This window comes from Lepisma saccharinum, chromosome 1, assembly GCF_977018435.1.
Source record: "Lepisma saccharinum chromosome 1, izLepSacc3.1, whole genome shotgun sequence".
NCBI lineage: Eukaryota > Metazoa > Arthropoda > Insecta > Zygentoma > Lepismatidae > Lepisma > Lepisma saccharinum.
Window position 1 is genome coordinate 124,077,816 of NC_139229.1, and position 14,573 is coordinate 124,092,388.

At 38.5% G+C, this 14,573-nt stretch overlaps 1 protein-coding gene across 1 annotated transcript in view; it reads right to left on the bottom strand.

Moving 5' to 3' along the window:
* Positions 1-14,573, bottom strand: part of LOC146000485 (carcinine transporter-like) — a 123,704-nt gene extending 109,131 nt beyond the window's left edge. The window contains exon 1 of the mRNA XM_083138201.1: positions 14,369-14,573. Within this exon, the coding sequence (XP_082994327.1) occupies positions 14,369-14,461 (93 nt within the window). The 5' untranslated portion in view covers positions 14,462-14,573. The remainder of the gene's footprint in view (positions 1-14,368) is intronic.

The window sequence follows — 14,573 nt, forward strand, 5'->3', positions numbered from 1 at the left end:
CTCTGATGACTTTGGTCGTTTACTTTCGCTTAACGGAGCGTCACTTCCTCATCATGAGGTGCTCTCAAGAAGTGATCTGAAAAAACAGAGATATTTGTTCATGACGTAGGACAATCCATTGATGAAATTTTAATGAAGGCAAAAAACAAACGTAAATCTCTCTCTGTAATGATCACACTGTCAAAATGCTCGTTCGCAAAATCTTGGCCAAGGAGTCAAGTTCCAACATTTCGGGTTCGCACTATTAGCAACCTTGACCTGTGAGTACGTAACATGTTCGTATACCCAAATGTCTATCGATACGTATAAAAAGACACGTTGTTCCGTTTTGAGATCGTTAAGGATGCATAATAACGACAAAAACGTAATGTTGTTCGAAGATGATGCCAGCCTCCATATCATCTGCGACGTCACAGGTTCTAGGTTGAAATCCTGGCCAAGTTGTTAACATTTCATTGTTTGTTTCTACATTTAATTTCACCATCGTCATCGTAACAATTAAGCTACAGTGGTAGATAAGTGATGTAAAGTATATTGGGGAAAAACAACTACAAAAGGCAAGTAAATTATGCATTCCGTGCGAAGAGCAACAATCTGAATTGTATGTTTCGCCTGTTATTTGCTATTGTATGCCAGTGCACAGTGGTCAAAGTGAATGCAAAACCTGGCCAAAATTCCAAAATTGAAATTGCGAAAGTAGGTTTGGTACCCTTCTAATTCTACAGTAAAAGGTCCATTCTATTGAAAACTACCTGATGTTACACAATAAGTGTCGCCCTCAGTTGGCTAGCAACCATTGAAGTGTGGCTATGATGTTTGTTGCAGAAAGGACATTCCCACGTAGTTAGTTTTGTGTCTTTAGAAACATTTATCGGATGCCAATGGCTGTTTGAAACTTATTTCTTGTTAATTTTAAGCTTTAATTATAAAGAGATACTTTTGTAACCTGGTATTAAATTGTTAATGTGCCGGAACTCAAGTTAGTCACAGATTTCTTCTATTTCGATACTTCTCGTTGAGTTACAAAACAACTAAAACAAGCTCAAGTCAAGATAAAACCATCTTATGTTAGAATAGTGTTTCTAGTTTCAGGATCCAAAAGTAGTTTTTGCCCGTTCTTGTCCCTCTTCATAAAAAGTGTTAAAATGCAATTGGATACGCGAGATCTTCATTCTTCTTAAGTTGGGTTGGGATGGACATCTGGGCAATTTCGATGTAAGCATAGGGCCAAGGAAGAGGGATTATAGACACAGACCTTTTCTTCACATCCCTTGTGCAGCTTAAAATACACTATGAACGTAAGAAACTAGGAAATGTTGATATTTGACAAAATCTTTGTCCTTCAGTGACAAGATTTTGCTTGCCGATCAGGTTTCAATTACAAAAGGAAACCACGGCTCTCACAGAAAAGTGTTCTATGCGCTTACTTAACAGAGATCTACACAATAGTGGCATGTGTGTGACACGACTCCCTAAAATATGAAGGTAATAGATGTTAGCAGAAACGAAAATCTGGACACATTCCGGATTAGCCTCTCCAGGTTACGTATGGACTGCATGGAAATCAAAGCATGACAGGTGAGTTGAAAGGTAAATAAACAGTTGATGAAGAAAATGAAACACAAGATACAAGCCGGGATGAAGATAGAATTAGGCATCATTATAGATGCACCAAGGTAAATGGGAAATGGGACGTCCAACGACAAAAATACCGAAAAAATATTTTTCCCAAGAACTCCAAGAAAGTGGTGGATATAACGGGAATTGACAGAGACCTCAAGAAATGATCCTATAGGCACTATCTTATGAACTGGGCCTAGACGTGGTGAAATTTGAGATGGGGACCAAGCAGAAAATTGAGCTGCACTTCTCGCTCTATCAACATGCCATCTACCATTCACAAGATACTTGTCCATGGTCCAGGGATTATTTCGGATGCTCAAGATGCCGGAAACAAGCATATAAAGAAGTATTATCCGTAGCGCCATACTCAGGACAATTCTCGGGAAAAAAAGATGATGCATGTAATCCTTCGACTCCTTAAATCCAATCATCTCCACAGAGAGTCTGAGATAGACACTTCAAAACGATGTATATTAGACTTATCCTAAACGTCCACTCCAGACACTGGCTGATGTTGAAACCGATCGAGATGGAAATTGTAAATACGTTGAACAACGCGTAAGTCGTGGTTTCGCTGTATTGTGAGTGCAATTGGTATTAAAATATCATAATACTGTGACACTGTCTCATATTGTGTTCCTTCCCTAAAATGATAGAATATGTGGGAAAAAATCTGCATTCTGAGATCATAGACCAAAAAATTAATTTTGACCAGGGTTTCCATGGATCTGTACCACTGTGCAGTGTTAGAAATTGGCGGTTATAAAACGCGACTAGAATAGTGGATATTAATAGCAAATTTTCATGGAAACTTCTGCTACCGCCGTAAAGCTAGACAACGCACTTAACGTCTTGCAGGGAAGAGAGTATTTCAAGATCTAGATGTCCCATTTGTATTGCCGGCGATTGTACATAGGTGTATTCTGTTTGAAAGGTAAACAGAAGTATAAAGATGTGCGGGTGTAGATGTGTATAATTGGCTGTTCGTGGGATGAGAATGAAGATTTTAATATACACAGTGTGCATGCAGTGTGCGTATATATAGAGTAATGAATGTGTGCATGTATCTAGAGAGCGAGAGAAATAGAGAGAACTGATACAATATTAACTGAGTTTAGAAAAGTCAAGTGAGCGTACATACTGGATTATGTTCCGTCTTGAATTTCTATTGCTTGAAAATAATGTATTACTCGTAACGTATTTTACCCAGTAATGGTACCTGTAACTAGTTACTATTTAAAGTGAGTAACTGTTATTGTAACTCTTAACGAAATTAGCAGTTGCTTAGCATGTCAATAGTAATAGAAACAGAAGCAAAATGTTAATTTTCATGTGTACAATTGTTACGAGTATTTTTTTTAACGATCATTGTTTATACTTTGAATTTTCTCACCTCTGTATTTTCACAAGGTCCGTGGATTCAGTCTTCCTCCCTGCGAGGTAGGTGAAAGTATTCACGGACCTTGCTGTTTTCATATTTAATATTTTTCCTTACCGGTGACGTGGATACGTGTAAAGCTGAAATTTCGATGAATTATCGCGAGCTTTTAAAATACATTTCTGTGTAATGCATAGAAATATCCTGAGATAATTTCATTTGCATTACCAAACCCAAACGTCCTGTTTTGTTAGTTACACATCAGACCGTCATACTACGCCGAAAGTATGACTTCATTATAATAGAAGAATTCAACAACTTTTAAGGAACGCTTCACACAACAATACTCATCACAAAGCAAGCACAGTATCATGCATAATGCTAATAGGTGGCCTTCGTATTTTCATCCATTTAATTATACTGGAATTATAGAATCGCCACCATTCAGTCAACACGAGGAGGATGTTATTTTAAGGTAAGAGCTCGTTATAAAGGAACTAAAGACACGGAAAATAATACGTCCTTGGATTATATTCGGTATAGCGTCTCTGCATTAACATGTATTGGTTGGTTATGGGCAGTCACATCCTTCTTCATGCTGCGCGTTTAGACTACTACTTTATGAATGCTTGTGTCTGTTCGTTCATTCGGTTCATCACCTTCTACCATCCATTATTTTCTACGAGACAAACAGGATGATAGCGAGACCGAAAAACCCTTGTTACGTCACTTTTCTGTCGTGAAAATGAAGATGAATCAGGTTTTTGTCATTGGTTGATTTGGTTATGTAAGTTCCTTTTTTCTCAATTTTGGCTAATCGTGACGATATGGATGAATGGTGATAATATGAACTGATGAAAGGACACACACATGGACAGGACAGAAGTCCAACAGAAGATTATACTGAGTATGAGTTCAGACGACAGAGCCTCGTAAGCCTGCAAAATGGAGTCCATGAAGTATAACGTGGAAGTGAGATCAATCCTCACACCCAGGTTTTCGAGTCATAATTTTCATAACCGATATATACGAGTATATGGGGGCGGGAGTGTATTAATGCCCATACGAAAATGTTCTAATCCTGCACGCTATTTCTTCCTGATATTATTATTTTCTCATTCGAAATTTCTCGACTGTTATAGATCCCCATTATTGGCAAATTTCTCAGGACGGGAAATTCTTTTCCAGACACCAAAATCTTGGTTGACTGATTTCTGTTTATTTTACTTCACTTTTTCTGCCACATACTTTATTTCTATTACGATCGAACGTATTTTTGGAGGATTGAAAAACAACCTCTCATCTCACTCTGCGTCATTGAGATGAATGATGAAGGGAGGACATTGTAATCTTTATGATGTCCATGTAATTGTGAACATAAAAGAAAATTCAGTGAACTTTACTAGGGAAAGCAAGTTCAGTAAGAATAAGAAACACATGTCTGCCCCAAGGTTAATTGTATATTACTTTTCTAAATAGTGGTCTGACAAGCTTCAAAATAACTTTAGTTCGCAAGATGCAAAAGAACTAAGAACAAGGTAGAAGTCAGTTTCAGAATGCTTTTTGATAAAGACTGGTATGCTACCTAAAGTTTACCGTCAGTAATCTGCTCAGATAACGTTTGTGTTTTACTCAAGGAAAGCATTTTCACCGATAAGCTTCACCTAATTATGTCAGCACCTGTGGTTTCCAGTTATACTTTATGAACACTCCAAGACCCTGTTTCTTATCACACATTTTTCTTGCACATGAATTGGTTTCTCATTCTTGCAAGGTGCATTGTATACTACAAAAATAAGTTACTTTCTTAAAAAAAGGTGTACAATGAAACATTCCCAGGGGGAAGCATAGTGATTCGAATCTTACTGTAAACAATAGTGCTAGTTTCCATACGCGCATGAAAAAAGGACCTAGAGCAAACTCTGTAAAACTTACAAATGTAACAATGGGAAGAGTTTTCTGTCTTTGGAGGGTGTTTAGGTGAGCTATGTACTGTGTCCCTGCGCAAAATTTTAGCTGGGTGTGTCGGAAATTTGTTGTTTAGAACAAGGATTTAGATGATCGGTTAGAACTTTATCAATGTTGTTAATGGCGTAGTTTGAGGTAGATCTTCAATTTGGGGAACAGGAAAAAGCCACAGTGACTCTTATCAGGGAAATAGGACTGAGAAACCACGGAATGAGCGTGTGACAAGGGGTATTATCACCAGGGACGGCGCCAGAAATTTTCGACCGGGTGGGCAGAAGCTCCTTATTGATAGATTAGGGTGGGCAGTATAAATGTAAGACCATGTATGTGTACGTATGTATCCCCCTCTCTCTTACACTCCCGATTTTCCTCTTACTTCCTTTTCCTTTCCTTATCTTCCTCTTTATTCTTTTCTAATCTATTCTCGCATCTTGTTCCATTTCCTTTCGTTTTGTCTCTGATGGACACAAGGAAGTGTTTACACATGCGCAGCCATTACCCCAGCCATACATTCTAATGTATGCATGTTAATACAGTGAAATAAATTTGAATTAGATTTAAGCTTGTGTTGCAAATACAAGGCACATACTTGATTTTATGTATTCAGCGACAATGATAGAAAGTGCGATGGTAGACAATCGTGCAGTTTCTTGTAATTTAAATGCATGTTCCTGAGCATAGTATTTTCATCGTATGAGTTTTTAACGGAAAGAGTTTTCTTACTCCTTAGGGGTCACGTTTCTTAGCTTACAAGGTTTGTACAACTGAGAAATCTATCTGAATGTTTGTAGTAGCGGCGATTGAGTGCCAAGATTTGAGGGGCAAGGACAATATACTTTTTCTTGGTAGAAAAGGCTTAGCATAAAAATACCATAGTGCAGGGGCAAAAAGTGGCAAAATTTGGCGAGTGAACCGCATCCCCCACTTCCCGGTTCTCCTAATCGCCGCCACTGAATGTTTGGATTAAAATGAGCGTCTTATTAGGAATGATTTAAGACACACACGGAAATCAAATTCTTTGTTCATTGTCCATGAAGTATTCCTAGGCTAATGAAAGGCTATTTTGACAGAATATCACTCACAAACAAGTAAGATCGAAAAATCTGTTCAGAATTGAAGAGATTATTAGCTAAATTGTTATTCATTTTCTGAACTGTCAAGTTACTAAACCGGGAGAAGCAATACACGTATCGTTGTTACATGAACATATTTTTTGAGGTAACAAAATGATTTAGGACACAAGGAATTCATCGAAGTTGATCACCGTGCCAGTAATAATGACTTGGGTTGCATGGCGTGACCATTTCGAACACACTAGAATGTCAACCTCTATCCTGTGCAGCACACCCTGGAAACTTGATTTTTCAGGCAACGAGTCCCCGGTGCTTGGAACCACTGTCAAAGTAATAATTTATGAGGGTTTGTATTTTGAGTGTCAGCTTGTGTTTGTTTTCGCCCCTTCGTAACTTTAATCTAATCACCATTGAACCTTATCGTCGTCATTATCAAAATTAGCAGAAAAATGACAACCTTTAAACAGCCAATGGGTCATATATGACCCACGGTGCGGATTACAACATTCACGTGCTTTTAGGACCTTCATACTTGTATGTGAGGTTGTAAACGCTGACAGATGTTGAGACAAGACATTGAAATGTCACGTGGAAGAAAACCCACCCCCTCCCCTTTTCTCTAATATTCAAATTAGCTATTTTTAGCCAAAATGCAAATTGTACATATTGCTTCATATTTCAGCTTGTATGAGAACTAGAACTTGAAACAAGTTTCGCTTTGTTGCAAAAGGTCTACTCTTTGAAAACAATGCAAATGTTTGCGTCCTTTTTCCAAAATAACGGGAGAAGAGGGTGCGAACGCCAGATAATTTTTTTCATTGAAATTTTGGGACTTGGCCCCTCCCAATCCCGTTTTTCTCACTTGGGCTTTCTGAATTGTACACGGTCGCGTGCTCTGACGTTTTTGCTTTCAAACAAATGTTATCCGAAGTAGATTGCTCAAATAGTATCCGAGATATAACGTTTTTCTGAAATAAGTGTAAAAATTTAAAAATCGCGTGCAAAAGCCGCGGCGAGAGAGGGGTTACTTTCGAAAACCGGCTCGGCTGTTTAAAGGTTAAATATAGCAAATCAACCACAACTTACTGTTCCAAAAATGGAGTTGCATTAGTTCATACCTCTTAGGAAGTTGAGATGGTAGTTTCAATTGCACAGCGTTTCATTAGTGGATCAAGTCAAGGCAGCTAATTCCGTGAACAATGATGTTGTTTTCCCAAAGTCTCAAATATTTGCCTCAGGCAATCACCCCCCTAAAATGGACGCATCTTCTGTGGTGATAAAATGCCACGTTTGGTGCGAGTTCTTTCTGTATATTTTTCCCCAAAGGCATAACGCTGTCGCATTATAATGAAGACGTCCTGTGTTCGACTCCCCCCTCCTCTGGTGCAAGCACAATGCACACTGGTTCCACGTTAAACTGTAGGTTTAGTCCCGATTAGCTTATCTGAGCATAAAAGTGGATTTAAAAACAAACTCATAAAATCGTCTTCTGGATACTTCGTGACATAACTTTTTTTCTTTACTTCAGCTGTATCTACAGATTCTGTTGACATTTTTGGCTGATTCATGTGGCAAAATTTATGTATGGAACGAGGATTTCTAAATAGGATAAGCCACTCATTAGCAATTGAATAATTCTGTAGATTTTTCCATACATAACTGGTTTATTAAAATTTATTCACTGCAGTATTGTAGTGATTATTGTGATTCCTTCTTATTAGTAAAATGAATATAAAGTTGATATTTCGCATACCATATTAATATTTGAAGATAAGAAGTATATAAAAATTGTAATGAAATAAAAAAAAGGGACACTTCTGGAATTTTAATGCAGAGCTAATTAAAACTATATTATGCTCTCTAGGTTTATGGCTTCAGCAACAGAAACCTTCGATCTGTCCCTATTCGGGGCAAGATCAATCCAATCTTTCCCATCCTTGCCGATTTCTTTTAGGTCCATCTCAACGTTATTCCTTCATCCTCGTCTTGGCCTTCCTACTGGTCTCTTGCCATCAGGTTTCCCAACAAGAATCCTGTAAACTATTTTTTTCCTCTGCCATTCGTGTCACATGGCCTACCCATCTAAGTCTTCTTGATTAAATTATTCTAATAATAATAATTAAAAAGTCAAAATAATGTATTGTGTTGCCGGTGGAAGTAACGCTAAGATGATGATTTTATTTGTTTATTTAGAGATTATTTTAACCATACCCAGGCCGGGATTTATATACGTATGTGGAGGCCCGGAGCTGCAGTCCTCAAGTTCGACCTAAATTCTGATATTATCTTGATCATACCCTGCATAATTTTGAGCCTCCTAAGCCTACTAACTGCTTTTAATCATGGAAGTATTCATTTGATCACAGTTTTTGTTTCAATAGCTCTAGTATTTACTTCCACTTTCTAATGACAAAATTGGCTTTTTATGGGTTGATAATATGTGAATATTTCTAGCATAGATAATATTCACAAGTAAAATATATACGTTATGAACACCAGAATACACTTATTTATCGAATTATTCATATATCTCCAAGTATATGTACTTATTGAATTTGATTGGGTGGGCAATCGGGTGGGCACAGGAATTTTTGGGTGGGTGCTTGCCCACCCGTGCCCACCCCTGGCGCCGTCCCTGCTCATCTAATTGTTGACAAACTTCGAAGGTGCATGTGCAGTAGCTACACAAAGAGGACTTCGTACACATGAATAAATAAATTAAAGTTAATTTCCTTCTTAGGTTTATCTATTATAATACGTAAACGTTTCCTATTAAATTCCTAATATCAATAGTGTAGTAGCAGGCTAATGTTCTGCTACACATAAGAGTTCGCGATCAGATCTTGTTCAGCATCAATATAGTAGACAAAAGATGAACTACGTAAATATCCACTTCCTCTTCACTAATAACATTTCATTCTTGCCAGAGAATATCACAATAAAATTTAAAAAATAAAAACATTTTGTTAAACATTACATGTGACACAGGGGCGTATATCTGGGCTAACTAGGCTATCTGCGAAGCCCGAAGCCCTGACACTAAAATACAGAAGAAAAATTTATTAGAAAATATGCATAAAATTGTTTATTATAATAAGAAAAGGGTCAACAGAAACTATTTGATTTGGTTTATTTAGCGTCGCTTTTCAGCCACTTTCTTGGCTAATTGCGACGACGAGGATGAATGATAATGTGATAAAATTGATGAAGAGACACTCACAAAGAACACCCATGATGAAGAGACACTCACAAAGAACACCCAAGTCCAGGTCTGGATTGGAACCCGGTACCCCTGGTGTTGTATTATTATTATACATAGAAATCATTATTGTTGTTATTATTATTATTTTGTGAATCATAATGTGAAGCTTAATACCAAAACATGATTTAGAAAGATCCCTCCTCCTTCTTCAGAACATTTTTTTTTTTTAAATCGAACACTACAGGGTGGAAAGATAGCTAGCCCTCATATTTTGAACTCAACATACGCTACTGATATGATGACACCCCTGCATAAAGCGGATCTAGGGTTTACCCAGTCTGTGGTTGATAGGCACCTGGGAGCGACTGGGGGAGGGGGTAAAGGTGGCCGGAATGTGGTACTGATTGCATTACGGGCAAGATCGAGAATATGTGAGGCCCTACCTCAACATCCACTGTGTGCCTTCATGCACGGTGTAATACAAAGCGACAACTTTGTTTTCGTTATTTGTAAAAAGTCCAACAAAAACGTTAATGAATCATTTCTTACACGGATGTTTGCGTCTACCCCACCCCCATTTCCCATAAGTCACTCTGTCCCCCATTCTAAAATATTCTATCGTCGATATCGCTTTAAACTTTCGGGTTTCACGTGTTGCTCAATGTTGCAAAGTTCCTGACGTGCTTAGGCTTCCTAATGGTGCATGTCCCACCGATAACTTGGCAACGAAACACTTCAAATCCTCACGTACTCGGATGAAAGCAGCGGTTGTTAAGCTAGTTATTACGGATGCAGAACTCAACCTATCGGGTATTTTCTCGTAAATAAATTCCAAGGAGAGGTCACAGGGCATTGCTGGAATTTGAAATTAAAAGAATGGTTGCACTGTGCAGTTCATGAATTTTCCTTATGTATGCGTTCGATTGGGTTTGCTTTTCCTATACTCCCGTTGCCTTGAAGCATGAAAACCCACGAGAAGGAAGAAACCTTACAGAGGAAGGCTGACGAACTTCCATTTCAGCTTTCGGCACTGAATTTAAGGGAGATTTAGTCGCGACAAATTTCGCGCATTCTTAGCGGCTGCAGTGTCACTCCAGCAAATGTTCATTGATCAAATAATATTAAAGAAAATAATTAATTTATAAAATGTTCAGTTCACAATACAGAATTAAATTTTACAAATTTGCACGTTTTTTACTCCTAACCTATTTGTATTTATCCACTGATGCTGCTGAAGCAAGTATTTTTTTATCTTCTTGTGCAAATTTCAGAAACTATTTACAATTAATATTAAGATTTACTAATTTTACTCATAATTAATTACTACCATTAGTTCTGACTTAATTATTCTTAGGCTGCTTTGATTTCTCTGATCAGTCCATTTATTGATGATAGTGGCAAAAAGCGGGAAACGACTTACCGCCCCCGCTCCCCCTCAAATCACCACCACTGGAGACAGGCGACAAGAGACACGTGTCTGTTGGAAGTAAACCTTCAGAAAGCCACTATTGCATTAGCTCAATTGTTAGGCAACAGTAGAAACATGAAACTGATCTCCCTTACTGCAGACAACAATGAAGGCTTGTTAAATTAGAAGTGTGCAGGCGACAATGTAACCTTTAGCTGCCGGGCAACGCGATCCAGTTTATTTTGTAACGTTAAAGAGTGCAGTTGGAAGATGTGGTGGTCTTCAGTTTTGATTCGTGTAAAGTGTAAAGTAAGTCGCATTCGGGGAAAAATTTTACTCAATAGCGAAAATTGCCGAAAGACAAAGCAATAAAAAAAAAGCCGATGTAGCAAGAAAGAAGAAACAGTGCAAAAATTTATGTTCTGTTTAAAAAGCGCACACAAAGCACACCAAAACAAACCTTGCGCATGTATTATTATTATTATTTTCATCAATGTAGTTAGTTGGTGGTACTGCATATTCATTTCGAAATTGGTAAGGGGTTTCAAAGTTTTCTTCTGCTTAAGTGTAGCTCGGAGGAAATAATAGCACTCGTGATGACACATCAAATGATATTTAACAGCAACCAAAGCGACACCCCATGCAGGCAAGTGAACCAATGTTGCGAACACAATGAAATACTTTCTAAAGAATGATAAATGTGAGATACTTGCAGACGAGTTCTGAAGGAACTAGAGTGTGGCGCTCTGAAAATAAAAGTATTATGTAGTATTTCATAACTTTCGCCTTCATTTTTAGCAAATGATTAATCCTACTCGATGCTACAACACACGCAATGAAACGTACGCGTTCTTCTTTTAAAGGTCAGTGTGATAGGGCGGGAGGAGTCATCAACGGTTGGTTTAGTGCAACAGTCATTAAGGAAACCTGGTTCTAGTCATTGGTAGTTTTGTATACCAAAGTCGTGTGTGTATTTTTATTTTACGTCTCTTTTTTCCACTATTTGGCTAACCGCGACTATGAAGATAAGCGGTGATTGGATAAAACTGATGAAGGGACACTACACGAAACATTCCGCCCCTCAGATCTGTTGTGTTTCTGATTCAAGTGTAAACAAGAAATGCCTAGATTTCAAAAGAATTTGCTCCTTTCGGCAGAAAAAAAATCCATAAAACAATTATTACTATTAAACAATAATTATATGAAAATATTAAAATATGAAACTATATAATGAATTATTTATTTCTTCCCACAAATCAACCTGTGCCTTGTCCGTTAAACAAATATATTATTATTATTCAATTTTCGACTGTTGGCTCCACTGTTTCATTTGTCACGTATTTTATTGCATTTTGGAGCACGAATATCGGTCACTTTCTCCTAGAACAAATATAGCTTTTTTTCTCTACAACCAACATTTAAACATCACCTGTTCGATCTTCATTAACGAAGTTCCAAAAAAACAGTTCAATTCGTGCATTCTCTTAGGTGTAAGGATTTAATGTAAGAATGGCGGAAGCATACCATTGGTGCAGATTAACTTTTTCAATAAATTTTCTAATATATATTTTTTACTCCTAAGATAACAAACACTTATAACTTGATAAAATATTTCTTAATATTCTGGGTACATCCTGTCATTATCTTTCACAATTGCCACATTGACACAAATAACGTTCCGAAAGACGAAACTGTAATTGCCTTAGGAAGAACTTTATATTCGAAATCGAATCAAAATATGTACGTTTCAAATGCGGCTGTTATATTGTTATTGGGAGCGGAGGATCTCTCCGGGAAATATTTACTTTTATTGTCAACTGGAGTCATATCGCAGTATGTGACCTGTTGTACATCACGATTGTTAGGCGAATGTGACACAAAATCCATGTCCGAAAAATAATTCTTAACGGACATCTAAAAGTGAGAAGGTGCAAAATTCTCACAAGATTGAGTGCTTAATTGTAGAGCATTCCCCGACATTCGCTACGAGACTCGCCGGCAAGCGGCCCGGCGTCAGCGCTTGTCTTCCCGGTGAACGGGTCCGCGACAGTCGCATGCTACAGTCTGTTTTTTTCGCTCTCCCCGCCTTCGCTCTCTTTCCCTTTCTGTTGACGTTGCAGACTGACGCCAGTATAATCCTCCCTCGGAAGTTTGTTGTGTAATGTCCGCGTGTTGAACATTGTGGCTTAATATGGCACCATAAAAGTTTACATTACAACAAAGAATTTATCTTGTCGAGTGTTACTTCGGAAAGAGGAATTGTGGAGAAGTGCGACGATGTTTTGAAACGGAATTTCCTGGTGTTCCCGTTCCACATAGGATCACTATATTAAACCTCGTAAAAATTCTGAATAAAAGTGGAGAGAAAAATCTGGAAATGTAAAAAATAAAGTATACAAAGACAATCCGTACACCATCCGTGAGTTAAAAGAGAGTATTGTACGAGAAATCGGGAGAATTACAGTAGTGCACGTGTAAATGCCAATTTCCTTCGGAGATGCCAAGAATGTATTGCAGCAGAGGGACATCATTTTCAACACCTTCTGTAGTCAAGGTTAGTACACAATATGAAAACTGTAATTTTAATAGCCGACTCTAGCGACTGTCGCGGACCCCGTTCAACGGGAAAGACAAGCGCTGCTGCCGGGCCGCTTGCCGCCGAGTCTCGTAGCGAATGTCAGGGAATGCTCTTATGAACGGTACCGCTAATGCAATGGGCATTTGGATTGAATTCCCGGTAAACCATATTGCATGTTTCTTATCCACCCATTGCATCGTTTCAATTGAACTTACGGAAGTAGATAAGTGACACAAAATAACCAAATATTTGTATTGCCCCAATCCATTGATGAAGTTTGCCCGCTTTCATAGCGAAATGAACATCGTTGCACTCTACGAAACCAGAGTTCTTACGTTCGAATCCGAGATAAAGCATGGATGCTTCGTTGAATTTGTTCCGGCATCGACTTTGAAATGCACTTGGGTTTTTACCAATTGTACATTAGTTACCGATCGCCACCTTGTGACTTTCAGGTTAATCGTGACAATGACGATACAGAATGATTGTTTGATTTTTAATTTCATTTATTATACTTCCCTTTTCTGCCACTTTGCTAACCACGAAGACAAGGATGAATGGTGAAAAAATGCTAGATGTAAGGACAATCAGAAACACAAATCAACAGAACACAACCATAGAGGATCATACTGGTTATGAGTCAGGACGCCACAGACTTGTTCGTCTGCAAGAATGCAGTCCAGAGTGTACTACGTGGAAGAGAGGTTGCGATTTGGGTGACGACAGGATGAAAGAACAAATACGAAGAAACTAGAATTTCTGCCGATCTCCGTGGCAGAGAGGTTAGCACGCCATCGGTTCGAGGTTCGAATCCCGGCGTGGGCATGGGTGTTATTTGCGAGCGTTCCTTCATCAATTCTATCACTCATCCTCATCGTCGTGATCATCAAAAAGTTGTACAAAAGCAACGCCGAATAATAAAAGTCAAAGAAAATCAAGTCACTCAGAGTTTCTACCAGGGATAGGCGTTCGAATCTGTATCCGATATCTGAATGTCCATTGTCCGAATCCATTAGGATCAAATATCCGAATGTTCGGGTTCAACGATACGGACCCTCCCATCTGACTCCGTACACGATTTTCAACCACCACCATTGAACGGCGTCAGCATAAGCCGAAGAAAACAAAATTGTCCTACCTCTGTCTTCTTTTGAGGACTTGTTCTGTGAAGTCCCCCACCGTTCTCCATAGAAGCCTGTTCCGCCTTCCCCATGCTATCCGACACCGTCATTCCTTCCAGAAACAAGCAGCACGCGACACTTGGATGATCACGGTCCACCGTCGTCGCATAGACTGCACGATATCCATTTTTGCCGGCGCGGTACTTGCCTTTAGAAAGTGCA